Source organism: Sminthopsis crassicaudata, chromosome 2 (assembly GCF_048593235.1).
Source record: "Sminthopsis crassicaudata isolate SCR6 chromosome 2, ASM4859323v1, whole genome shotgun sequence".
NCBI classification, from domain to species: Eukaryota; Metazoa; Chordata; class Mammalia; order Dasyuromorphia; family Dasyuridae; genus Sminthopsis; species Sminthopsis crassicaudata.
The window spans coordinates 364,792,476-364,818,727 of NC_133618.1; the positions used below are offsets into that span (position 1 = coordinate 364,792,476).

Sequence of the window (26,252 nt, forward strand, 5' to 3'; positions counted from 1 at the left end):
ATATACAGCCTCCCAGAGGAAGCTTCGGAACATCCACAATATCATTCCCATGCTTCTTTAAAACAACTGTGTATTACCTTATGTAACGAGCTGTTGTCTCCAGAAGCTGCTGATCGCTCTCTGGAAGGAGATCTGCTGTGTCAACTCAAATCTCTCCAACAGATTCTTCTTCCTGTAGTGAACCGTTGTCTCCAGGCAGTTGCTGTTAACTCTTGTCCAAAGAAGTGACTTCCCTTCCTGCAGAGAGCCCCGTCAAGCCTGATGCAATTCAGAGTCTTCCTCTCTTCCTGGAGTGCTGTCCTCTTTATCCTCCCAGAGAATGGGCGTGGGATAATGCAAGGGCTTCTGGGAAGAACCACTTCAGCCAATGGGCTTGCTCCTTCTATCAAGTCAACCTGAGTTCTCACCTTGTAACTATCCAGACAACCTCAGTTCTCACTTAGTAATCCTAACATCTCCCCCTTTCTTTTGATTTAGAACATAGGACAGTCATGACCTTGAAACATAAATCCATCAATATGGGAAGTATTACAGATAATTACATAAATTACATAAGCACATAGTAACATAGTAACATAACACATGCTAGAAGTATATAACATAATCATAATCAAATAATCATAAATTGAAAATTTATAAATGTCCATAAGTCCATTGTCCATTAGTCTCATCTTGTGTGAGGAAGTCCAATGATTCCTGCTGGTTTTTAAAGTTCTTTAACAGTCTTCTTATTATCCATGATCTTTCAGTGTCAGATGTTTCTTAGATCTTCTCCTTTATTTTGAGGTCTTTCTCTTTTTCTGTCTCTCTCTGGTGGACAAGGCGAATATGACTCGTTGGCACCCATCTGATTCCTTCTCCTGCTGAAGAAATACAAGCAAACCCTCTCTCCCAGGCAGTTAACCTATCTAATTACCTTCTATTTACCACTTTCTAAATCTCTTCTCATCATCTGGCAATTACATTGGAATTGTTTGCACTGGACACAGCCCTGTTGGTTTAAAAGGCCTGTATTCTCCCCAAGTGTAATCCATTTTTGCAATCTGATTGCCTTTTGGCTCACTTATTAGGTAATCCCTTTCTGCCATGTGATTGCTTTTCTGCTGGTTGATCAAATCAGAGTCCTGGCCTTCTAAAGGTTCTTTGGGTGTAACATCAGCTGCCATCATGCCCCAAGTCTTTTTTGCCTGGGGCCCTGGACCTGGGCCCCTCATCCCATTTCCCTGAATTATTCTACACTCTGATGCCCAATGGAGTCCTCTGTTGCATTTTGGACATGGGGTTTTAGGTCTTCTCTCACCCTGTCTTCTCACTGTATCTCCATACCTACACTGAGCTCTTAGATGTCCAATTTTTCCACATTGAAAACATCTCCGAGTTTCTCTAGAAGTCCTTTGCCAGGAGGGACCCTGTCTTTCCACATTCATCATTGTCCGGGTGTAAAAAGCATTTGTTTCCACTGTAGCACAGCGTCTTATGATCTCCTCTAAAGGAGCATCTTTGTCTAATCCCCATATAATTCTTTTGCAAATCTCATTGGCATTTTCCTTAGCCAGATGTCTGGTCATTATTTCTGTAGCTGAATTTTCTCCAATAGTTCTTTTGACAGCAGTTTGTAAACGTCCCACAAAATCTGCAAAAGGTTCATTGGGACCTTGCTGTATTTTAGTGAAAGCCTCTCCACGATCTTTCTGTCCAGGAAGGACACCCCAAGCTTTTATTGCAGCCTTAGCAATTTGTTCATATATTGTCATGGTATAATTAATCTGTTCCGAATTCTCTCCATACTGACCTTCACCAGCTAAGTGCTCAAAAGTGAATTGTGTGTTAACTCCTATTTCCAAATTGCATCTGACTTGAATTTTACATAATTCATGAAATTCCGCAAGCCATAATAAATTTTCTCCAGGTTCCAGACATGTCCTTGCTATGGATTTCCAATCATTCGGGGTTAGGACTTCATAAGACAAACCATCTAGTAACATTTTGACATAAGCTGATGTAGCCCCATAAAGGGTACAACCTTTTTTCAAATCCTTAATTTTATTCAAATCTAAAGGTGCATATCTTCTCCTTTTTTTACCTACAGAGTCAGTATTTTCAATCACAGGATATGCATGTATAAAATCACTTATATCCTGTCCTTCTCTCTTAGCTTTAACCAATGCTTTTTCTAATCTTGTCATAGGCTTAGGCTGCTTCACAGGCAATTCTGTTTGTGTTTCTGCCTCTTCCTCTCCTCCTTCTTGCTCCACCCATGAAGGGTTAATTGAGGGAGGAGATGGGAGGTGCTCCTGTTGCTCAGAATTGTACTTAACTTCATTGTTATCTGATTCATCCTTTTCACCTAGTTTAGTTGACACCTCCCCATTTTGCTCCTTCATCTCTTCCTTTAGAATAACATTTTTTAAAGCCATTTGGATTAAATTGTAGGTATGAATTGTATCTTTGGAAACTGAGTTTGGTCTGGAACCAAAGGGCAAAATGTCACAAAGGCAATTGTAGTGTTCACCTAATTGCTCTCCTACTAATTTCCACTCATCTGGATCCAATTCTTTTTCCAGAGAAAAAGAAGGACATATAACCTTCACAGTTCTTAAAAGTTCAGTAATCTCCTCTAAAATTATAATCAATCCTTGGCTTTTCATAACCTTGATGATGCTCTCCAAACATTTTCCTTGAACAGAAGGTGTTTGCCCCATTTCACTATAAGAGATTCCTGGTTTAGCCCTTAATAAGTTAAGTTCCTTATTTATCTATTAGTATGCTCACTTAATCTTTAACAAAGTTTCCTTGTTACTCACGGTTCTGGGTCAGAGAGACTGAGATCTGGATGGGAGGCTTTTCCACTGGAATCAGGACCGTGTCTGGGCACCAAATTGCGAAGGTCTGGTCTAGCTCCTCTTGTCAGAAATAAGCAAAAGTCCTTGCCCCACGTGTGGACGCCAAATGTAACGAGCTGTTGTCTCCAGAAGCTGCTGATCGCTCTCTGGAAGGAGATCTGCTGTGTCAACTCAAATCTCTCCAACAGATTCTTCTTCCTGTAGTGAACCGTTGTCTCCAGGCAGTTGCTGTTAACTCTTGTCCAAAGAAGTGACTTCCCTTCCTGCAGAGAGCCCCGTCAAGCCTGATGCAATTCAGAGTCTTCCTCTCTTCCTGGAGTGCTGTCCTCTTTATCCTCCCAGAGAATGGGCGTGGGATAATGCAAGGGCTTCTGGGAAGAACCACTTCAGCCAATGGGCTTGCTCCTTCTATCAAGTCAACCTGAGTTCTCACCTTGTAACTATCCAGACAACCTCAGTTCTCACTTAGTAATCCTAACAACCTTATATTATCAGTAGTGGCACTAGTGATAACATTGGGATTTTAGTCACTTTTAAGGAGCATAATATACTACCATACATTTTTACCAGCCATTTTTGTCAACTTGGGGAAGCAAGGGATCTTGATCCTCTCCTCTATAAAAGGGTAAAGATATTTTAGACTTAGGTATCCTCAGACCTCCTAATAAGAGATATGAATGTATGTGGGGAAAAAAAGTTATATTAAAAAAAAAAAAAGGTTTCTTGGCAGTTTGGATGGTATAAATTTTAAAGTTTTAAAGTTTTAGGTCTATTCATTTCATTATGAATTTCCTTTTTTTATTACTGTTTTATTTGGAAAATGGCACATATTTTACTATTTGTAGAAAAAGAGAATATTGGAGTATTCATTGATATTTGTGCCACCCAGTCATGCCTTAATATATGGCCTCTCATATATGGCACCAATATTATTATTATTATTTTCCTGAGGCTGGGGTTAAGTGACTTGCCCAGGGTCACACAGCTAGGAAGTGTTAAGTGTCTGAGACCAGATTTGAACTCAGGTCCTCCTGAATTGAAGGCTGGTGCTCTATCCACTGTGCCACCTAGCTGCCCCTGTGGCACCAATATTAAACAATTACCATCCTTTGAACATCAAGATTAGGTTAGGAATGGAATGCTTTTTAAAGTCATGTCTATTTTTAATTAATAATCAATTTGAGTTTGTTGGATTTGGGGTTTTGTTTTGGCTTTTTACCAAGAGGGGAGAGATATCTAGAGAGACTTCTGACCTATTATAAATTACACCTGAGAGAAGTGATAGACTAAGATGCTTTGATTACTTAACAGGGATTAATAGTCCTATCCAGAAGAAGAAGTAGAAGTCCAAAGAGGGACAGTGGGCTGAGCCCAGGACCAAAAGTCAGAAGCCTTGGGCCTTTGCCCAGATCTGCCATTAATTCAAAATGTGGCCTTGACCAATATTTGATGAGCTCTGACTCTGTCCTTCTAGTATTGATATTTTGTTGCTACGTGTATCTTGGGGGACAGTCCTTGTCCTACTATGTCAGAATAGCCTGAAACAAAACCTCTGCCAGATCTCAGAAGAGGATTTGCCTGAAATCAACTGGCAACCTGTCAGACACCAGAAGCGATCCCCAAACTTAAGCCTAGTTACTTGAAGCACAAAGCACCAAATCTCTTGAGGACAGGTACATTCACCTGGTAAAGTGGCTAGAGTCCTGGACCTAAAGTCAGGACGTCCTAAACTCAAATCCTCCCTTGGACATTTACTAAGTGATCATGGACTAGTCATTTCTGCCTGCCTCAGTTTCCTCAACTGTAAAATGGGGGATCTTGTGAGGATTAAATGAGATATTATTTGTAAAAAGCATTACAAAATTTACCTTATATATGCTACTACCTGAGTATGGAGTAAAGAAGATCTGAGATTAAATCGGACACTAACCAGTTGTGTGACCCTTATTTAATATCTCTCAGCCTCAGTTTCCTCACTTGTAGTATGGAGACAATAATACCACCTTCACAGGGTTGTTGTGAGGATATAGTGAAATAATATATAAATATTAATTATTATTTCTGTGAGCTTTCTTTAAAAGTTCAGCTCAAGCAGCACCGTCATCATGAAGTTTTTCTTGATCCTCAAGTAAGCTGATAGTACCCCCACAAATCATCTTATATTTGTTTTTCCATAAATTTTGTATGTTCTTACAAATATGCATGCATTATTTCATTTCCCTAGCTTGTACCCGTTAACTTGGATTTTTTTATTCCAAGTGTGCCTTTACCTTTGTTTCCCATTAAATTTCATCTTACTGAACTCAGTCCAATGTTCTATCTTGTTGAGCTCTTTTTGTACCCTATAACCTAGCATGTTAGCTAAACCCTTCTTGCTTATGTTATCTGCAAATGTGATCCAATTTAATTCAACAAATATTTATTTAGTGCTTATGCTATGTGAGGCACCGAGCTAGATTGTAATAATACAAAGACAAAATCTAATCAGTCTCTGACCTCCAGGGCCTTATATTCTACTATATTCCCTCTAGGCCTTTATCTAAGTCACAGATAAAAGTGTCCAAACTACTGGGCTAAGAAAAGATTCTTGGGGTTCTCCTTTAGAGTCTGATCTTTAGAACTTACCAAACAGCTATGTTTCAATTCCCTATTGCACATTTCTGTTCTGTCTTTTCCAAACAAAAATCATTTTCCTTCACACAGAGAGCAGAAATAACAGATCTGGCCTCAAATCCAGAAAGATCACTTAGCCTTGCAATGCTCTAAGCAATTCCCTAAAACTACAATGAGGAAAAGAAGATGACCCTCAGGAGCAGAGGGAGCTTCCTTATCTGAGAATTCCCTATGTTAATGAAATCATAGATCCTTTCATTATCTTCATCTATGATTACCCATTATGATTATCTCATCTCCATAGAGAGGCAGCATTCTTAAAAATAAAAATAACAAATAACTAAATTTATATAGTGCACTAAGCACTTAAGCAATTATTATCTCATTTGGTCCTCACAACAACTTTGTCTAAAGGAATATGCTACTGTTGGTTCCCCATTTTACAGATGAAGAAAATAAGGCAAAACGATGTCAGATGACTTGCCCAGGCTCACACAGCTGTTAAAAGTGTCTGAGGTGAGATTTGAATTTGGATCTTCCTGACTCTAGACCCTAGCACACTGTCTGCCACCTCAAATGCTTGATTAATGTAAACTGAAAGCTAAATGAATGACATTTATATTGCATCTAGAAAAGGACAGTAGGGACCTGAAGACTATCCCAAATGAGGATCAATTAAAGAAACTAGGGACATTTAGTATTCAATCTTAGACAAAATAGCGATTTTCTAGCACAGGAAGGGCTACAGTATCAGAGAAGGGTTAGACTTGCTAGGTTGGGCCTCATAAGGCACAACTAGATATAATGTTGTGTGTGGGAGGGGAGAAGTAACAAGGAGATGGTGTCAGCTAAATATAAGAAAAATCTCCTTACAACTGGAGATAACCAACTGTGGAATGGGCTGACTCAGAAGAGTGATTTTCCCATCACTGTGAAGGCTGGATCACGGTGAGGGATGTTGTAACAAAGTAGGGGTTGAACCCCCTGAGGTCTTTTCCAGTTCTGGGGTTCTTTATTCCAAAGTACTAGAAGACATGCTGTGTATCTGTATTTGTGTCCTACATCGTATACTTGGTGTGTCCAGTTATCTGTATTGGGCCATCTCCTCAGGCAGGACCTAAATGCTTTATGAAAAAATGGTGATCCTTCCATTCTCAGGCCACACAGAATAGTTAAGAACTCATCCTAACTAGTGAGACTTGACATCTCGCTCCTCTGATCTCAACAGCACTTTAAACTCTCATGCACTAGTCTTATTCTTATTTGTATCACACTCATCTGTACCTATGTTTGATCATCCCTTATTCAGAGGGAGACTGTAACTAGCTCATTACATTTTTATTGGAAACACTGAAACCTTGGAAATTAGCAAATGCTACTTAGTGTTTGCTTGCACTATCTCATTTGATCCTCACAACAATCATGGGACTTAGGTACTATTCTATATCACATTCTGCAATTGAAGAAAAACTTAGGTTCACAAAGATAAAGTGACTTACCTACTATCACCTAGCTAAAAAGTGTCCAAAGTGGGGTTTGAACTCAAATCTTCCTGTGCCATAAGCATACTGCCTGTCTCATTACAGAGAAAGAACTAAACTTGATATCAAAGAACCTAAGTTTGGATCATCACCCTATATATGAGAACTTTAGTCATACGATTGTAGTTAAGTCACTGGGTCTTATTTATAAAATCATGAGTCCCTTCTGGTCTCAATCAATGACTATGATTCCATCCATGGGACAGGAAATTGGACCTCCTGTCAGTGACAATGAGCAAACTACCAGGTACTTAAAACATCTGTTAAATGAATACATTCTATAGGATGACAGATCATTCTAACTTATTCTCGTTCAGACTTGTATTATCATTATCATCACCTCCTACTAGGTCTCCCTGCCTCTAGTCTCTCCCCTTTCCTGGATATTATTCACATAGCTGACAAAACAATCTTCCTAAACCCCTGCTCTAATCATGTCACTCTCCTATAAAAAATTAAGAAAAAAACTAAAGCCAACTTTCAGTGGCTCCCTATTACCTCCAGAACTAAAGAAAAACTTCTTAAGCCTGCTATTCAAGGTCCTCTACATCTGACTCCAACATACCTTTCCAGCTTTCTATCACATTCCTCACCTGCACACACCCTACATTCTGGCCAAACTAGCCTACTCACCACTCTTAATTCAGCCTACCTTTCCCACCTCCATGCATTTGCTTATGTCACCCCCTCCCCACTATTTAGAATACAATCCTTTCAAAATTATTTTCTTCCTTCAAGGCCCAGTTTAAGTGCCAAAAATGAGCTCAAAATTTTCAAGATTTCTCAGAGCACTTTGCTTGGATCTCACCACTGTCTCTATTCTCTTTGTATCATTGTATCATTGCCCTTTCCCCAGCAGATTATAAGCTTCCTGAGGGCAGGGAATGTAAGGTTTTACTTTTTATTTTTAATATTTGTATTCCCTGCACATAGTATGTAATTAATAAATATTCATTGTTTTGAACAGAACTGAACTGATGGCCAAGTCTCAACCACTAGCAACAGTACACTGAGCTTCACCCATTCCCCAGGCAGACTGAGCTAGGCTGGGCAGGCCAGTACCTTGGCATGACTCATTGTGAAAAACACAAACACAGACTCCCAACCCCAAACAAGATGACCTGCCAAGGTAAAACATAATAGGAAATCATGAGCTATGTGAATGCTGTGCAAATCTAACCCAGGCCCAGTCAGGGACTGGCAGAAATTAGGTTAAAAGAGAATGTTTGGGAATCAAGTTGACCTGAGTTCTAATCTCATATCTGCCACTACCACTGCATGACATTAGGCAAGTGTTCTCTCTCCGGACAATTCCTACATCTATAAATGAAGGGGTCAGGCTGTATACACTAAATGGTTTTTAAGGTCCTTCCTTATTTTAATATTCAACATTCTGTGTTCTAAGATTCATTAGAACCTTAAAAGTCTAGGTTGTGAGATCTAAATTTTCTTCTAGCGTTGACATTTTTTCTTTTACATTTTTAGGGCCTTCCTACTTCTGATATCCTATATATTCATATATTCTCTCTCTCTCTCTCTCCATATATAGATATGGAGTGTGTGTAACATATCATATATATATATTATATACAAATCCAATATATTATATATATGTATGTATATATACATACACATATATATATATATATATATATATATATATATATCCTATATTTTCTAAAGATCCTTCCAACTTTAATAGTCCATGATCTTTATTCTAAGATCTTTTTGAGCTGACATTTTAACCCCTTCCTCCTCTATAAAATAAGGGAATTGAGCTTGATTGTCTTTAAAAGAACTAAAAGGATGGTCCCTTATAGAACCCATTCTCATTGAGTCTCATAATCTAATAGGAATGAATAAGAAAATTATTCAGCTTCTCTCTTGCCCCCGTCTCTAACCCAGTTCTCTCCAGAAAATATATCTGCATCCTGTTCTGTGTGGTCAATTACAGTTGTCCTCATTGCCAGTATGTAACTGCTCACTTTGACTCACCAACAAATACCAAATCATAAAATCTCAGACCAGAAAGGGATCTCAGAGATTTCACCCCAAACTAACACTATATCAAAAATCCCCACCATGTCATATTAGATAAATGGATTTAAAACTTCTGCATGAAATCCTCCAAGTGATCAGGAAATCTCAATTTTCTGAAGCACTCTACTCCACTCTTAGACATGGGAACCCATTGATCAGTACTTTCAAGGGGCCAGCTGATACAAGAGGCATATGTCTGAAGGTTGAGGTTTCAATGAAATATCCATTCCAGTCAAGAAAATCAGCTCTTTCCTCAAATCACACTCACCTGAAGCATCAGTTCACAATCATCTCGGCCAACAAATATCATTTCTCTTGGCAGCCGGTGGCGGGTGCCACTGCTGCTCACCAGAAACCATGATGTCACACTCATCTTGTTAGCTGTCACTTCCTCTTCGAGTTTCCTGGGGGGAAAAAAGAGAGATATTAAGCCTTAAAACATAGGTTCAAATCTTGGTTGTTTCACTTAATATCTGTGAAAGCATGTGAAAAATCACTTATCCTGAGTCTCAGTTTCCTCATCTGCAAAATGAGATTAGCCTCAAATAGAAATGGATCCTTGAAGACTGTATACCGAAGTAGAAAAACACAAATAACATTAGCTAGGTGGCAAAGTAGATAAAGTGCTGGGCCTGGAGTTAGGAAGATTCTTCTTCACAAATTCATATGACACTGTCTGAACCTGGGCAAGTCACTTAACATTATCTGTCTCAGTTTACTCATCTGGATTTTGACAAGGAAATGGCAAAACCATTCCAATAAGCTGAGAAAACACCAGAAGGGGAAAAAAGAGTCAGGTATGACTGCAATGACTGAATAATAATGACATATCATATTTTATTTATTTATTTATTTTTTAATTCACAATTACATTGTCATCTGGATCCTCAAAACTGGGGTATTTGGACTTCAACAACAATACTGTATGAAGATGTATTTTGATGGAAGTGGATATCTTCAACCTAAAGAAGATCCAACTCACTTCCAGCTGATCAATGATGGACAGAAACAACTACACCCAGAGAAGGAACACTGGGAATTCAATGTAAAATATTAGCACTGCTGTCTATCTACCCAGGTTACTTACACCTTCGGAATCCAATACTTAACGTGCAACAAGAAAATGGGATTTACACACATATAATATATATAATATATATAGGTTATAATGTAACCCATGTAAAATGTATGAGATTGCCTGTCATCTAGGGGAGGGAGTAGAGGGAGGGAGGGGAAAATCTGGAAAAATGAATACAAGGGATAATGTTATAAAAAAAATTACTCATGCACATATACTTGTCAAAAAATGTATAATTATAAAATTTTAAAATAAAAAAGACTGGGGTATTTGGCAGTCCTGAAGGGTCCCTATTTTTGACATTCAAAATCTAATAATTCATTCATTCAATAAATATTTAGTAAGTACCTGTTGTATATGAAACTATATCCTTCTTGATGAAAGTTTAAATAAAGAAGGTTCCCTTCCTCAAAGAGCTCATTATCCAGTAAGAACATAAAGAACCAATCCTGATTACTACAATACACAATCTTACATGATAAATGTTTTAATAGTGATCTTATGTGATTCCTATAACCCAGGAACACTTCCTGCTAGGAAGGGAGAAGGGCCAATATGGAGACAGAACAGAGAGAGGTTTCTGCTCATAGATAGAAGATTTATACCTTGAGGCCAGCAGGGAAGATGAGAGCCACTAGTAACATTCTTACCATAAGTGCTATACAAATACAGATAGGATATGGCCTTTTGGTTGTAACTCACTGTTCTAGATGGCCAAGACAAACCCATGTACAACTATTGTCTGGGGCTTACCTACTGTTTTAGGGCCTGCCAGTCCCCAAATGAGAGCACAGAGTAGAAGCCAAGGACCTCAGACATGTTTTACTCTGTTCTCTAGTCTGCAATGAGAGAAAAAGAGAACTCATAGTTTGGGGAGGGGGAGAAAAAGCATGAGACAAATTCTGCCCTTGGGGAGTGTTGTCCCAGAAGAGGAAGGATTCAAGTTTTGCTCTCAGGAAACCTCCCAATTAATGATAAGAGGAGAGTAGCAAGTATGCCCAGTAATTCTAACTGTAAGGAACGTTAGAAGAAAGCTCATTGAGGCTAGGGATAAGCAGGGGATGACTCTGAAAGGAAATGAGACAAGCCATTTGAAGGAAGGCATTTGGAAGCAGAGAAAACCACATTCTAGCCCAGCGTAAGACTTGAACGATGGAAGGAAAGGCCCCCTAATTTTGAGGATTGTAAAGAAACCAAGCAATCCTAATTCAGTAATAGGATCATACATAGAGGGAATTTAAAGCTGGAAGGGGCCTTAGAAATTAACTAATCAGAGGATTTAGGACTGGGAGAGACTTTCTCTAGAATAGAGATGAGTAAACTACAATCAGCAGGTAATATCCCATCATTTGTTGTTATATAGCACTTAAGCTTAGAACGTTGGGTTTTTTGTTTTTTGTTTTTTACATTTTAAAATAAAATTCCTTTGAGTTGTAATTTGCTTACCCACTTCCTAATTTTACAGATGAAGAAACAAAGGTCCAGAATGGTCCAAAATTTAATATTCTTTCCACAATTTTTTGCTTTCCCCCTCCTTTACTATGTAGGTGAATTGAGGCTCAAGTAGAAGAATAATCGCCCTAAGTCACACAGGAAATAGTAGAGAGAGATTCTAACCCAGGGTTTTTCTCCTTACTCTGTTGTTTATAAGATCATTAGCCTTGACTCCAGGGTCCAATCTGGGCCTCAACACATTAGACTGGGTTTTAGGTCATGGTTTTTCCCTTGCTTCTCTCTCACTCAGGCATATTAAAAAGTGATTCAGCAAGATACAGGATATATGGTAATGTAAGAAACAAACAAAAAAAAATCAATAAAAACTTTTTAAAAGTGATTCAAAACGTGGTTTAAAACCAAATACCACCCTTTCATTAGCCTTAGGCAGAACTCTTATCTTCCTTTAGACCAAAGGAATCATCTACTTCTCTCTAACTCTGTTCTCCAGCACTAAGGAGGGGTGTGTTCCTCCCCAAGGCCCTTAACCACTTGGTTCTCCCCTCCACACACCCTGGGCAAGAGCCTCAAGCTTCATGAGCCAGCCAAAGGCTGGGGTAACACTAGCTCCTGCCACAGAACATCAGCTGATAAGCGTGGTCAGGCCTGTTGTCCAGGAGAGGGGGAGGTTATCAAGAATACAGCTTCATTGAATACAAGCATCCCTATTAAACATGAGCGGTCCTGTACTGATACCATCTGATAATTCACTCCAGGAAAGGGCAGGAGAGACAGGGTAGCAAGCACTGAAGTTATCACAACAGACTTGTGATGCTTGCCAATTCAGCTGCCTGATCATCTGAGGACCAAGAAAATTCCTACTCTACTCCAAGCTTCCTAGGGGCGAATACCCTGGTCCTGAGTGCAAGGATGGTCTTCCATCATTAGGACAATTAATCTGGCTTAAATTAACATGACTGCTTCCTGGTCCCTGGCTCCAGTCCAACTAGAACTCAGATCACTTAACTATATCATGAGAGTTACTGATACTTTTACAGATCTTTATGATTTATAAAGATTTATAAAGAAGGATTGAATTTATAATTCCACTGACCTTAGTGAGGAAATTCCCTCTACCATGAAGCACCAGCTTTCAACTTCAGTCTTAGAGAGTGTCCTCAGTAAATTGTCCAGTCATACAGTAACTATGTGTCTGAAGTGTAACTGGGCTATACAGCCAAACAAAAACAAGACACTCCCAGCATTTTCTCTGATTGTCCCCCAAGACTTCAATGCTCTTCTTCCTTATTCTTACACCTTTGCTCCAACTTTATGAAAGTCCCAGCTAAAATCCTACCTCCTACAAGAAGCCTCTTAATTCTAAGTGCCTTCCCTCTGTTAATTATTTCCTATTCATTCTTGTTATAGCTTGTTCGTGCCCTTCTTGAGAGAAGTCTTTTGCCTCTTTTTGTATCCCCAATGCTAAATACAGTACCTGGCCACAGTGGATGCTTAATAAATGCTTACAGACTGATTCAATCAATATTCACTGTTCCATGAGGCTTCTCTGTGAAGCTGGATTCTTTGTGATTTACATTGAATTGCAGAAATGCCAAGCATTTTCCATGGGAAAATATACCATGTGACAGATTTGGTAAGTCTTAAGAATGTTAGCTTAAAGGCTAGATTTACAAAGTGCATTTGAAATTTCAGTCTAATCAGAGGGAGACTGAGATTGGGTCTTAATCAGACCAGTGGTCTCAGAGAAAGCCCAGGGTTTTCCACTCCCTCTGGACTGCGAACTCTCAGAAGACAATAGCTTGGGTTTCCTTTTCCTTTACAATTATGTCTCCAGGCTACCTTCATAATACTCTTACACATTCCATCCCTTTACACACTGCATATTCCAGACAAACTGGCCAATTTGCTATTCTCTTGGTATGGCCCAGATAAGTACCCCAGGCTTCACTTCTACTTTTTAGTACTGACTTTCTTCAAGGATCAATTTATTTTTTTTTATCTCCTATAGGAAGGGGTAGCTGAGAGTGCAAGGGGAAGAACAGTGGATAGTAGGCCAAGCCTGCAAACAGGAAGCCTTGAATTCAAATACAGCTTCAGACACTCCCCAGCTGTGTGATACTGAGCAAGTCATTTAGCTTTCCCTCAATTTTCTCATCTGCAAAATGAGAATGGCAAACCCCTCTAATATCTTTGCCAAGAAAACACCAAATGGGATCACAGCTGAAAAATAACTGAATTCCTATAGAAAGCCTTTAGTTGTTAGCACTGTTGCCTCTAATCATGTATATGCTTTGCATCTTAAGCATCCCACTCCAGCATATAATCTCTTGGAAAGCAGGCAAGATTGTTTTGTTTTTGTCTTGCTATACCCAGTATCTAATACACATTAGGTGCTTAACAATACTCAAATTTTATTATGCTGTTCAGCCTAGATCTAGTCACATGATGGGGGTATGGAGGCCAGTAAAGCATATCTCAAAATGGCCAGCCTTATTCTACACCCCTTCCTGAGCAGGAATCGCTTCTTCATTCTATAAAGTCATCTAGGATCTTCCTCAAAAAGTCATGAGGCAATCTTTCTACTTTTGTGCTTTAATAGTTAGGAGATTTATTCCTTCTACATCTCCCTGTAATTTAGTTTCTGAAGCTTAGTGCTAAAAGGACCTTAGAAGACATATAGTCCAAACTTTCATTGTTTACATGATGTTAGAGGAAGGATTTTTCTAGATGACCCTGGTGCTGTCCTCTGGGTATCTGGAAAACTAGAAGAAAATATGTGGATCTCCCTCCTTCACTTTCACATACCTCCTTCAAAGACTCTTGCTCTCAGCTAGCTGCCAATACATCCCTTAAAACATGTTTGCATAGTACATAGACAGACCTATTCCTCTGGGACATTCTTCCATTTAATTCTACCAGTGAGGTATAGGAGGAAAAAAAAAAAAACAATGACCTGATACCAATTTGTTTTGTGGCCTTGGACAAATCACTTCTTCCTGGGACTGAAAATTAAATGTCAAATAAAACTATTAGAGGAGTAAGGTCCCTTCCAGTTTTGCTCCGGATTCTGCCATTCATTCAGGACTTTTTTTTCCTTTCTCTTATTACCTTCACATTGAGAATCTGGAGCCCTGGAATGTCAAGGTATAGAAATGTCTATCCCAAGAGCTCTTCCTGAATAGGAAGGTCTTTTCAAGCATTACTGCTTCTGCAATTGGGGTCTTCTCAGACACATCAAATCTGGTTTCAAAAAAAGAATTGGTTGGACAAATTACTGAAAAACATTAGTTTAAAATAAAGAAGAATTTCCTAACAATAAGCACAAAAACAGAGTAGACTGCCTTATAAAGTAGTGAGCACCCTGTTCCTGAAAGTATTCAAACAAAATTTAGATAATTATACCAATTTACATTCCTGTAAAACTTTTTAAACTTTAAAGAACATTCCTCACAACAACCCATCGAGGTAAGCAATCTGAGTGTTATTATTCTCATATAGCTAAGAACACTAAAGTTCAGAAAAATAAAGTGACTTGCCCAAGATGATAAATCTAATATCAAACTCTTGAGATGACAGGGTTGCTAGAGAGGGGAAGGAGTGTTACCCATCTCAACACACACAAATCCTGACCCAAAGCCTGGAACTACTTTTCACTACCCAGCAGGCAATCCTATCCTGTCCAGTCCCATCCCACCCACTTGTGGTTTCAAATCTTTACTGGCATTGGCTAGTAGAAGGAAAAGTAATCCACATCATAAATTCCTCCCTCAAAGAAAACTGAGCCTCCACTGAAAGAAACTACAGAAACCTTAAATTCAAGGATTGAGAGAGGCAAGGGAAGGGGAATTGGGAAAGGGAGAGAAGAGAAAAGGAGAGAGAGACAGAGATAGACAGAGGAAATAGATAACAAGAAAAAGGACGACAGACAGTAGGGAGGGGAGAGACAGAGAAAAAAGAAGGGGAAGGCACAGAGTCAGAGGGGAGAAAAGACAGACACAGGAGAGAGGGATGAAGAGAGGTAAGAAGCTGAAGAGTCAGGGAAACAGTAGGGTAGGGAGCAGAGACAAGAACAGAATGAGGAAGAGGGAGACAAGTGCTGAAGAAAAAGAGAAGAGAAAGAAGGAGAGATATAGGGAGATATAGAAGGAGATATAGGGATAATAGGGAGAAAGGGAAAAGAAAAAAGAGGACATGAAAGGAAAATAACAGAGAAAGGGGAGGAAAGGGGGGAAGAGACAAGGAGAAAAGGGAAAAGAAAAGGGACAGAGAAAGGATTCAGGGAAGAAAGAAGAAAATAGATAGGAATAGAGAGAGGCAGGGAGGAAAGAAGGAGAGAGCATAGGGAAAGGGAAAGATAGGGAGGAAAGATGGAAAGGGGGAAAGCAGGAAAGAAAGAGAGAATAGGAACATGGAAAGAAAGGGCCAAGAAGGAAAGAAGGCAAAAGAACAAGCAAAGGGAAAAGGAGAGGCAGGGAGAAGAGAAAGGAAGAGAACAGGGAATAGGGAAAGAGAAGCAGGGAGGAAAGAAGGGATGAGACCAAGAACAAGAAGGGAGAAAAAAAGAGACAGTGAAAGAAGGCGGCAGAGAGGAAAAAAGGGAAGAGCATGGGAAAAGGGAGAGACAGGGAGGAAAAAAGAATGGAGGAGAAAGGAACGGGGAAGGAGGAAAAAGAAGGAAGCGGCAGGGACCAGGAAGGAGGGAGGAGGGGAGGAAAAGAGGCCTTATCCTGAATCAGCTCTCACCCCTCTCGCAGCAATGGCTGCGGCCTTAGGAGCCATCTCCGCCCCGCAGATATTCAGAGGCGACAGCCAGAGACACTCACTCCCCCAGCCATCAACCCCAGTCCCTCTTTTCAATCCTCGGGGACTGTGGCCTCCCTACCCCAGGCCAAGCCTGAAAGTGGGACAGAGGGATAGTGCGACAGGATGACACACTCCCCTCCCCCAGCTCCGCCGCGCCCGCGCTGCGCTGACAGTCCAAGTGGGGGGGTGGGGTGGAGGAGTCTGGCCCGGGCCCCGCACCTGGGGACACCAGGGGCGCGCGCCTTTGTCTGGCTAGGGAGAGGGTGGAGCGCGCGCCCAGGTGGACCGAGGCCGCCCCGCAGAGAGCGGGCTTCCCTAGTCCAGGTTCTCTCCGGTGCCCACGCAGGTGAGGGGCGGGGCGGGCCAGGGCCCGCAGCCGGAGAAGGAGAACCGACGTGGGGGTTGGGCTGTGGGAGTTGCTCACTCACCTGCTCCGGCCTCGGGTCCCCCAGTCCAGGGCCCGGGCTCCTGCCAGCAGCTCAGCCGCCACCTCCTCCTCCTCCCTGTCCTCCAGGCGCGGGGCTGGCTGGAGCCCGGGCGCGGCAGCCGCGCAGCCCGGGCCCAGCCCAGCCCGCCCGGCTCGGCGCGGCGCGGAGGCGCGGCTCGGAAGCTAGGACATGGCCCCGGCTGAGCGAGGCCGGCTCGCCAGCCCGCCCCGGCCCCGGCCCTGGCTCAACCTCAGCGGCCAGGGGAGCAGCAGCAGCAGCAGCGCCGCTGGCGGCCCTAGCCAAGCAGGTTACTGACGTCTGCGGGAGGCTCCAGCCCGGCCCGCCCCTCCCTCTGTCTGCGGCCCGGCCCCCTCCAGGCTTTCTCTCCAGCCCCTCCTCCTCCTCCCTCTCTCCGCCCCCGCCTCTTCCCGAGCAGGAAATCCAGGTTAGAGCCGAGGGAACTGGGAACCAGGTGTGCGCTGCGCGCCCAAGAGGATGGGGAAAGTCTGGGCGTCAGATGAAGGCCCGAGCTGCCCCCCCTTTCTATTCCGCAATCTGCAACCCAGACCCACCTCCGAATGCTGGTCATCTCAAGCGCACAAATCTGGAATGCAGAGGGTTAAAGGGATACCGTGAGGGACCTAAGACCCGTGACAAGGTGAAAGATCTCCCGACACCCCGCTCCCTCCACAGCCCCACTCTCTTTCCAAGAAAGAGGACCTGCGCTAACTCCGGGAGTCTTAGTAAGTCTCAAAGGGAACGAGATGCAACGGAGTAGAGACTGGATACCCAGTCGCCCCATCTCTGCCTCACCTTCTCCCGGGAGAGGGCAGTGCACTCCCTCTATGAACCCTCTCAGTAGGCTCAGAACGGAGGTTCAGTTAGGGCTTCCCATTTAAAATAGGGCTCAGATGTATCCCTGGCTCCTGTCCAATGCAAGGAGGTTAACGCTTAACCAGGCCCCTCCACCCAATACTTCAGCCCCAGCTTTGGCCCAGGGCCTGGCGAAGTGCCAGCTGTGTTCTGCACAGTGCAGAGGGTGTCCTGAGGCATTTGGCCCTTCCCTTCTCCCCACTCCCAGCCTCCTAATGGAGGAAGGCACAAAACACGGGGCATAGCCAGCGTGGTAGAGAAGAAGGAATGTTGAATTTGAACTCGGAAAACCTTGGGTTGAATCCTAGCTCTGAAGCTCTGTGTGACCTTGGATAAGTGTCCTCGTTTCTCATTGATTTTAGTTTCAGGGTTTTCCCACTTATAAAATGAAGGGATTAGACTAGATCTTCTCTGAGGGACCCTGCCAGCTCTGACGTTGGAGACTTCTGTGGGGCCAGCTCTCACTGGTTATTATTAACTCTATTTGCTCTCTGGACTCTGCTCAAAGTAGGTCTATAACTGGCTGCAAACCTAGCCATTTCTTAAGGGTGGCAGAGCCAAGCCCCGCCCCTCCTTTATTTCTAATCTTGCTAGGACCCAGAAAGGCCTAACACACCCATTATGACATCTCCTAAAAAACTCTCCTGGCTAGGCCAGGACCCGGCAGGGCTTTCAAAGACAGTATAGACTTTCCCACATTGGTATCCTTTGAGATCCTGGAGGAAATGACTAGAAAAGGATGATCCATCATTAATCAGGTATTTACACTGAGCCCCTTCAGTGAGTTGGGTACTTGGCTGATTGGCAGGCCCTGGAGGGAAACAAGATGTGTTTAAAATGCAAGCTCTGCCCTCAAAAGACTGATAAATCTGACTCACAGAATTGTCCGAGAATAGTCAGACTAAATGAAATCAGTGCTAGATAGACTATAATTCATATTCTTAAGTACCAGAGGAGTTAAAAGGAGACTTAGCTAGAGTAGTCAGAGAGGACTTCAAGAAAGAGGTGACAGGACAAGTTATGACACATTTCCCTTTCTCAATAATTCTAAACTGACTGATTTGGCTTTATTCTCAGCAGTCCTGAATTATTTACTGAAGGTGGGACAAGGGAAAAGTCTCAATCAGGGAAAATAACCCATAAACACATAACCCACATATATTATCATCAAACAATGAATTCCCATCAGGTGATCTTGGGTTTAAATTTGAAATCTAAAATAAAGCATTGATTAAAAAAAAAAGAGAGACAGAGAGAGAGAGAGAGAGACATAGCAAGATAGTGGAAAGCTTAGAGTCACAGTCTTAGAATTACAGAATTTGGAGCTGGAGGGGACTTTAGAAATCACCTAGAATAAACCCAATTTATAAATGAGAAAACTGAAGCCCAGGGAGATAAGATTTACCAAAGGTCACACAGTGAATTAATGACTCAGAAGCACAAACTCCAAATTCTGTGTTTTGTTTTGTTTTTAAAGTCCTGGCCCTGGCACTTATTGGTCTCTTAAGAGCACGGGTTCCCTAGGCTTCTTTTTTTAATCTGTAAAAAATCTGTGGTGGGAAGGGGAAAGCATGGATTAGATGTCTTCTAAATCCCCATCCAGCTCTAGACTATGATCATAATTCAGTCATTTAAACTCTCTCAGGTTTAGTTTCTTTGTTTGTAAATTAAGATTTAAAAATACTTTCTATTTCAGAGGGTTCTTGTGGGAAAAGCTCTTTGGAAAGCTTAGAATAGTATAGAAAGGTGAATTATAATCATTATCTCCTCATTATTATCATAATCTAAATGTCTTTTGCACTACCCTCTCAGTTGAACACCAGATATCACAGTTATCGTGGGTTTTCTGTTGAATGAACAGTTGTTTTTCTTTGCCACTCCATAGTATACACAGACATGTAATGTAAAGTTTTATTTAATCAAAGCTTCAAATACTGAACAAAGTGATAAATATGTATAACATATACATATATATGGTTTGAGCAAGGCAGTTGGGGTAAAGTTAGAGAATCAATGTTCTATATATTAAAATGTAAAAGTAATGGATTTCAAATGCAGGATGAGAAATATTCTTTCTCCTCGTGTAGACAATATGAGAATTTTTGTACAAAAGTTTTCTTTTTCTTTTTCCTTTTTTTTTTTTTTTTCTCTTTCTCAGTGGGAAAAGGTCAGAGGGAGATAAAATAATTGCTTGTTAATTGGGGGGAAATGTTCCAATAGTATTTCCCAAATATATGTAAAGATGTGTAAGATATGTAAAGATAGTTTTCAACATTCATTTTTGTAAAACTTTGTGTTTCAAATTTTTCTGCCTTCCTCCCTTGCCTCTCTCCTCCCCAAGACAGCAAGCAATCTGATAAAGATTTAAATATCTGCAATCCATATTTAGAAGAAATATGTCCTTCTAAACAGATTTCCATATTATCACATTATATAAGAAAAATCAGATTAAAAGGGGAAAAACATGAGGAAAAAAACAAAATGGCAACAAACAAATATTACCACCAACAAAAAAAAAAAAGGTGAAAATACTATGCTTTGATCTATATTCAGTCTCCATAGTTCTTTCTCTGAATATGGATGAACTCCAAGTCTATTGGAATTGCTTTGAATCACTGGGGGGAAATTTTAAATTAAGAAAAGAAAAAAGTAATATAGATAAGAAATTTAATACAGGAAGAAATGTTGCCCAATAGAATTGAATTCCAGAATATTTAAAACTGCAGATTATCTAATCCAAACCCCTCCTCATTTTGAATATGAGAAACAAATTTACAAGAGTGAAGAAATTTTCCTAAGATCATCACAAAGTTAAATAGGGGCAAACCCCAAATGACAATACAAGGCTACTGTTTTGGGGTTTAGAAGTCTTTCCACCATATCACATGTCTGTGAGCCCTGACACTCAAAGTTCCTAAATGTATGCTTATCCAATAGTTTCTATTAGGCTTAACATAGGACCATACACATAAGTTCCTCATTCTTAGAATATATATATATATATATATATATATGTATATATATACGTATATGTATATATACGTATATATATATGTATATATATATATATATATATATATTCTCCTCATCTCTCAACCTCTCAAGAATCCCTCATTTCCTTCAAAGTTCACCTTTGCCTTCTCCTAAAAAATTACCATGCATGAAATGTCTTCTCCAATAGAATATAAGTTCCTTAAGAGAAGGGACCATTTTAACTTTGGTGTTTGTAAACCCAGCTTCTGGGTTTACATTATAAGTTCATTATAAATGCTTATTAATTGGTTAATAGGTATTTGTTTGAATTTGCTCCTGAATTTTATTGTCTGGCCAGCAAAAAGGGTGAACAGATTCAGAGGGCCAGGATGCCTTTGATTTCTGTCCAAATGGTCTAGGAGTTTTCTATCTTTGGCTTAGAATTCAAGACCTGGCCTTCTTCCACAAATGATATCAGTGCAGGGACAGAAACTGTGACTAAAACTAGGGAACAAGTTCTGAACCTTCTAGTTTTCCCTACTGTATATTTATTAGTTCCCTTCACATTTCCAAACCAGCCCTTTCAATGTTGACATCCCCAGAAGGAGATGGCAGCTAAGAATGGCAGCAATTCTGACCAAGTGAGATCAGGGTCACAGCACTGTAACTCTAGAGTAAGAAAGGAACCTCAAAGGTTATACATTTAGCCCATTTCTTCCCCAACATCCCATTTTGCAAATGAAGAAAATGCAGATCAGAAAAATTAAAGTATTTGGTCAAGACTACTTGTCAGAGGCAGGATTTGAAACCCAGTCTTCCATCATGTTGGGAAAAGGAAAGAATAATTTATTTGTTCTACCTCTCTCCATGCAAGTCTGAAATCACCAAGAACATCTGAAAAATCAATCTGTAGGAAAGTAAACATTAAAATTATATATCTAAATTTATTTTCATTTTGCAAGAAGAGGATATGACTGGGACAGTTAGGTGGTGCATTGATTGATAGAACACAATGTAGGATCGAACACAGGCCCTGGAATCAAGAGGACCTGAGTTCAAAGCTGACCTCAGACACTTATTAACTGTATGATTCTTAACAAGTCATTTAATTCCCATTGCCTAAAAAAAAAAAAGAAAGAAAAAAGAAAAAAAAAAAAAGCCTGGATCCTTGTTCTTGATTGGGTTGGATTTGTTTTGCTGACTGAATTATAATAAATGCTTCTCATTTCTAGAGTACATTAAGGTTCACAAAATACTTCCCATCCAACAAGCCTTTGTGTTAAGTAGCATTTTAGAGAAGAGGTAACTGCGTCTTTGAGAGATGAAGTCACTTGCCCACATCATAGAAATAGTCAGGGATGGAGCCAGGACAATAAAGAAGACTCTTGGCTCCATCTCCAAGGCTCTTTATTTTGTATCATTATGCCCTTGATGCATATCTGCCCAGGATCGCAGGGTTTAGAGCTGGAAGAAGCCTTAGACATCACCTCTCTTACAGATGAGGAAGTGACACAAGTGCCAAGCAGAGCTAAGACTTGAACTCAGGTTCTCTGAGCAGATCACTAAGGTCACCTAATAGAGGATTCCTATAACTTCAAATTCCTATCCCAGTAGCATGACTACCTTATTTTTAGGGAGAGGGAAGAAGGCAATCTATGGAATACTGTAGGAGAAACTAGTCTCCTCAAACCCAGCTTTGAGATCTTTAATCATTTATCCCCCATGAGGCATTGTTTCAAGACCTGACCAGCATCTTAAAAGGACCTCTGGGGAGAAGAGGCTTCATTCCCAGGGACGGGAAAGAGAACAGCCACATCAAAGGCCTGGGACTACCCCAGGAGAAAGATGAGGGAGCTAATTCTGTGCTACCCAGTTTAATATTTGCATCTCTGATTTTTAAAAGGATGGGGACCTGAGGATCTGTTTCTATACAAGAATGAGCAAGTGATACTCTGATACCCAACTTTCTTAATTTATGCTTGTGTAGGGTCTTGCCTGCTTTTCATTCAAGCTCATTTTTTCTTAGGTCCCCTAAGTGGCCAGTCTTGTGCTTAGTCATATGAGAGGCGAAGCACCAGGTAAAACAAAATAGATGCTGATCTGGGTCCTAGTAGAAAGAGCAGTAAATTTAAAGTAGAGGTTATTGTTCAATTGTTTTTGTCATACTTGACTCTTTTTGACCCATTTTGGGATTTTCTTGATTAAGATACTGAAATTCAGCTTTGCTATTTTCTTCTCCAGCTCATTTTATACATGAAGAACTGGGGTAGAGTTAAGTGATTTTGCCCAGTCACACAGCTCATAAGTATCTGAGACTGGATTAGAATTCAGGCAGATGTCTTCCTGATTTCAAGCCTGGTATGATTCTATTCACTGTCATTTAGCTGTCCCAGATGATCTGGGTTCAAATCTCAGGTCTGCCAATTACTAGCTAGATGGAACCAAGGCAAGACCCTTCTATCTTTCCCTCATCTATCAAAAGGGAAGTTTGTATTAGATAATGTCTAACAGAATTTTCCACCTCTAAATCCTTGAAAAAAGTGAGAAAGAGAAGGGGCAGACCTACGTATTGCTCTAAGGGTGTTCCCACTCTCGCTAAGAAGACTAAATTCACATACATGAGATTTAAGAAAACAAAAACAAATAAAGCAATTTGTGACATATGCCTTGATCTTATACTTCAGACTGAGATCCTTAGGGACTTAGAGGAAAGAGAGAGAACATTAAATTGAAATAATCCCAAGAGGTTTCCTAAAGGCAATGAGCCTTCAAGAAAGGGTAGCATTTAAGTGAAGTGAGTAGAACCAAGAGAACATTGTATACAGTAACAACAAGATTATATGCTAATCAATTCTGATGATATACCTCTTTTCAATAACAAGATGATTCTGGCCAGTTCTAACACACTTGAATGGAAAGAACCATCTGTTTCCAGAAAGAGGACTGTGGAACTGAATGTGAATTACAACATAGTATTTTCACCTTTTTTTGTTATTTTTCTAGCTTTTTGTTTTCTTTCTTTTTTCCCTTTTTGATCTGATTTTTCTTGTGCAACATGATAAATATGGAAATATGTATAGAAGAATTGCATATGTTTAACATAGATTACTTGCTGTCTGAGGGAGGGGGAGGGGAGAAAGAAGGGAGACAAATTTGTAACACAAGGTTTTGCAAGGATGAATGTTGAAAACTATCTTTGTATATATTTTGAAAATAAAAAGCTATTATTATTAAAAAGAGAGAGAGAGAGAATAGCATTTTGAAAGAAAGAAGGAAGCAAAGAGGACATGTAGTAGAGGAGCTAAAGTAGGAAGGAGCCTACTATATGCCATAAGAATACCAGCCTAATTAGAGGAAAAGAATCTTGTTGGAGAGTAGTTTAAAATCAAGGCATCTCAATGATGCAATAGATAAAGCACTGAGTCTAAAATCAGGAATACTTAAGCTTAAATCCAGGCTCAGACATTTACCTACTGTGTGACCCTGAGTAAGCCATTTAGCTGCTTTCTGCCTCAGTTTCTTTAACTGTAAAATGCAGATAGTCATACTACCTATCTAGAGGTGTTTTGTGAGGATTAAATGAGATAAGACTTGTAAAGTACTTAGCACAGTGTCTTGTCACATAGTAGGAACTTATTAAGAGTTTATTTCATTCCAATAAAAGATAATTTGAGACCTGTGAAGTATCCAGGATTCATCACCACCACTCCACTTTAAGCCTTGTGAATTGAGGTCAGTTGACTAAAAGGACACCTTTTAATATGTAGCAATTCTCTCACTAGGGATGCCTTAATGGATTGGGGAATGTGTGAGAGGGAGGTATCTCAGAAAATGCTGAGACTTCGAGAGAGATTCCTTAAGTAAAATTATGAGGTCAGAGAGATGCCTATTGGGATCAGACTTCATCAGTGGGGTCAACCATAGGCCCACTCACCCTGAATCTCAATGACCTAGTCATAGGAGAATCACAGGTTCTCGAGACAGAATATTGATTGAGGAATCACAAGCCTTCAGGACTCCTTCACATCAGATCCCAGACTATGAGGAAAGAGGTAGAGTTCTTATACTCTGACTCTTCTTGATAAATATATAAATTGAGCATCAGTTGAGAATTGTGTTGGGTTGCTTTGGGACTCTCTTGTCCACTTATAATAGGAGCACAAACTCAAACATGTATTTCTTTGAATTCCTTAGTTTGAGTTACAGTCTGGTAACATAGAAGGTTTTAAAGTGGTACAAGGCTGATTAGAAGATGTTTTATTATTCTTTGTTACAGATAGTTTATTTGATTTTACTGATTCTATGCCCAAAGTAAAATACGGCTAAGGAACATAAACCCTTGGCTTCCAGGTTACCACCTAGAGAATATTGCCACAGGGATAGACCCCAGAAATAGTACATGGATTCTGTCCCAGTTTACCAGTTTGGTGATGTTTTTATCAAGTGGCTTTTGAAGTCTTGTTGGTAAGAAACATCAAAATTACCTTTCTTGTTTATGCCAGTGCAGCAGGTAGCGTCAAGCTGCATTTTTGTTTCCCACCCACCCACCAGGTTTCACCTTTACCTGCTCCCAACTCTACCCCTCATGATTCCTCCTAGACTCTGGTAGACTTTGACTACAGATTGGTGGTGGTTCTTAGAACTAACAGGTTGCTTCTTATCAACTCCATCATGATGCAAGAATTAGTAAGGGAAGGAAGAGACAGCAGGAGAGACCAAGTGATGTCCTTCATGGTTTTTAGCAAAAAGCAAACAGAGCACTCACATTATTTATTTCCTGACTATAGCCCAATTGTAGTTTGTGTTTGTCTATGGGGTTCCACTACTACACTTATTTTTACTTCAAGAAAGTCACCGATAAGAACAAAGTCCCTATATACACTAAAATATTTATATTTTTGTGATAGCAAGGATAGGGAAGTGAAGTTGACACCTATTGATTGGAAAATGACTAAACGAATTGTTACATGAATGTAATGAAATATTACTATGCTGTAAGAAATGATGAATAGGATGAATATAGAGAAATGTGGAAAGATTTATACAGTCTGATCAAGATTGAAGTAAACTGAGTCAAGAAAAAACAACATGCAACAATGTAGATGGAAAGAACAAACACAAAACAATAAAAATTGATTTATTTTGTTGTTCAGTTGTGTCAGATTCTTCATGAAAACTCCATTTGGGGTTTTCTTGTCAAAGATACTAGAGTGATTTGACATTTCCTTCTTCGGCTCTTTTTACAGATGGGTAATTGATAGGATTAAATGACTTGCTCAGAGTCACATGGCCAATAAAATTCTAAGGCCAGATTTGAACTTGGGAAGAATTTCTTGGTTCCAGGCCTTGCCTCCTATCCACTGCACCATCTAGCTTCCCTTAAAAGTGAATGATGCAAAATTATAAAAACTAAGCTAGGCTTCAAAGAAGAGATATAAGAGGTACCCCCAATTCACTTCTTTGAAAAGATAGAGCTCCATGGACTTAGTACTTTTTGTGTAATTTCAGATTGTGTATTCATTGGTTATTTTAATTCTCCTCTTCCTTTAAAAATATTATTTACTATATGGGATAATTATTAGGGAGGGGGAAGTAGAAAAGATAT

At 40.2% G+C, this 26,252-nt stretch overlaps 1 protein-coding gene across 3 annotated transcripts in view; it reads right to left on the reverse strand.

Moving 5' to 3' along the window:
• CEP170B (centrosomal protein 170B) overlaps nucleotides 1-17,072 on the reverse strand; it is a 107,649-nt gene extending 90,577 nt beyond the window's left edge. Inside the window, exons 1-3 of one of the 3 annotated variants that reach the window (XM_074291033.1) lie at nucleotides 16,802-17,071; nucleotides 10,869-10,954; nucleotides 9,306-9,441 (exon numbers count right to left, since the gene is read on the reverse strand). In XM_074291033.1, coding sequence (XP_074147134.1) covers nucleotides 9,306-9,410 — 105 coding nt within the window. In that variant the 5' untranslated portion in view covers nucleotides 9,411-9,441; nucleotides 10,869-10,954; nucleotides 16,802-17,071. Of the gene's footprint in view, nucleotides 1-9,305; nucleotides 9,442-10,868; nucleotides 10,955-16,801 lie in introns of all 3 variants that reach the window. The other 2 variants (XM_074291034.1, XM_074291032.1) reach the window with 2 other exon arrangements.
• Nucleotides 17,073-26,252: the final 9,180 nt, after the last annotated feature.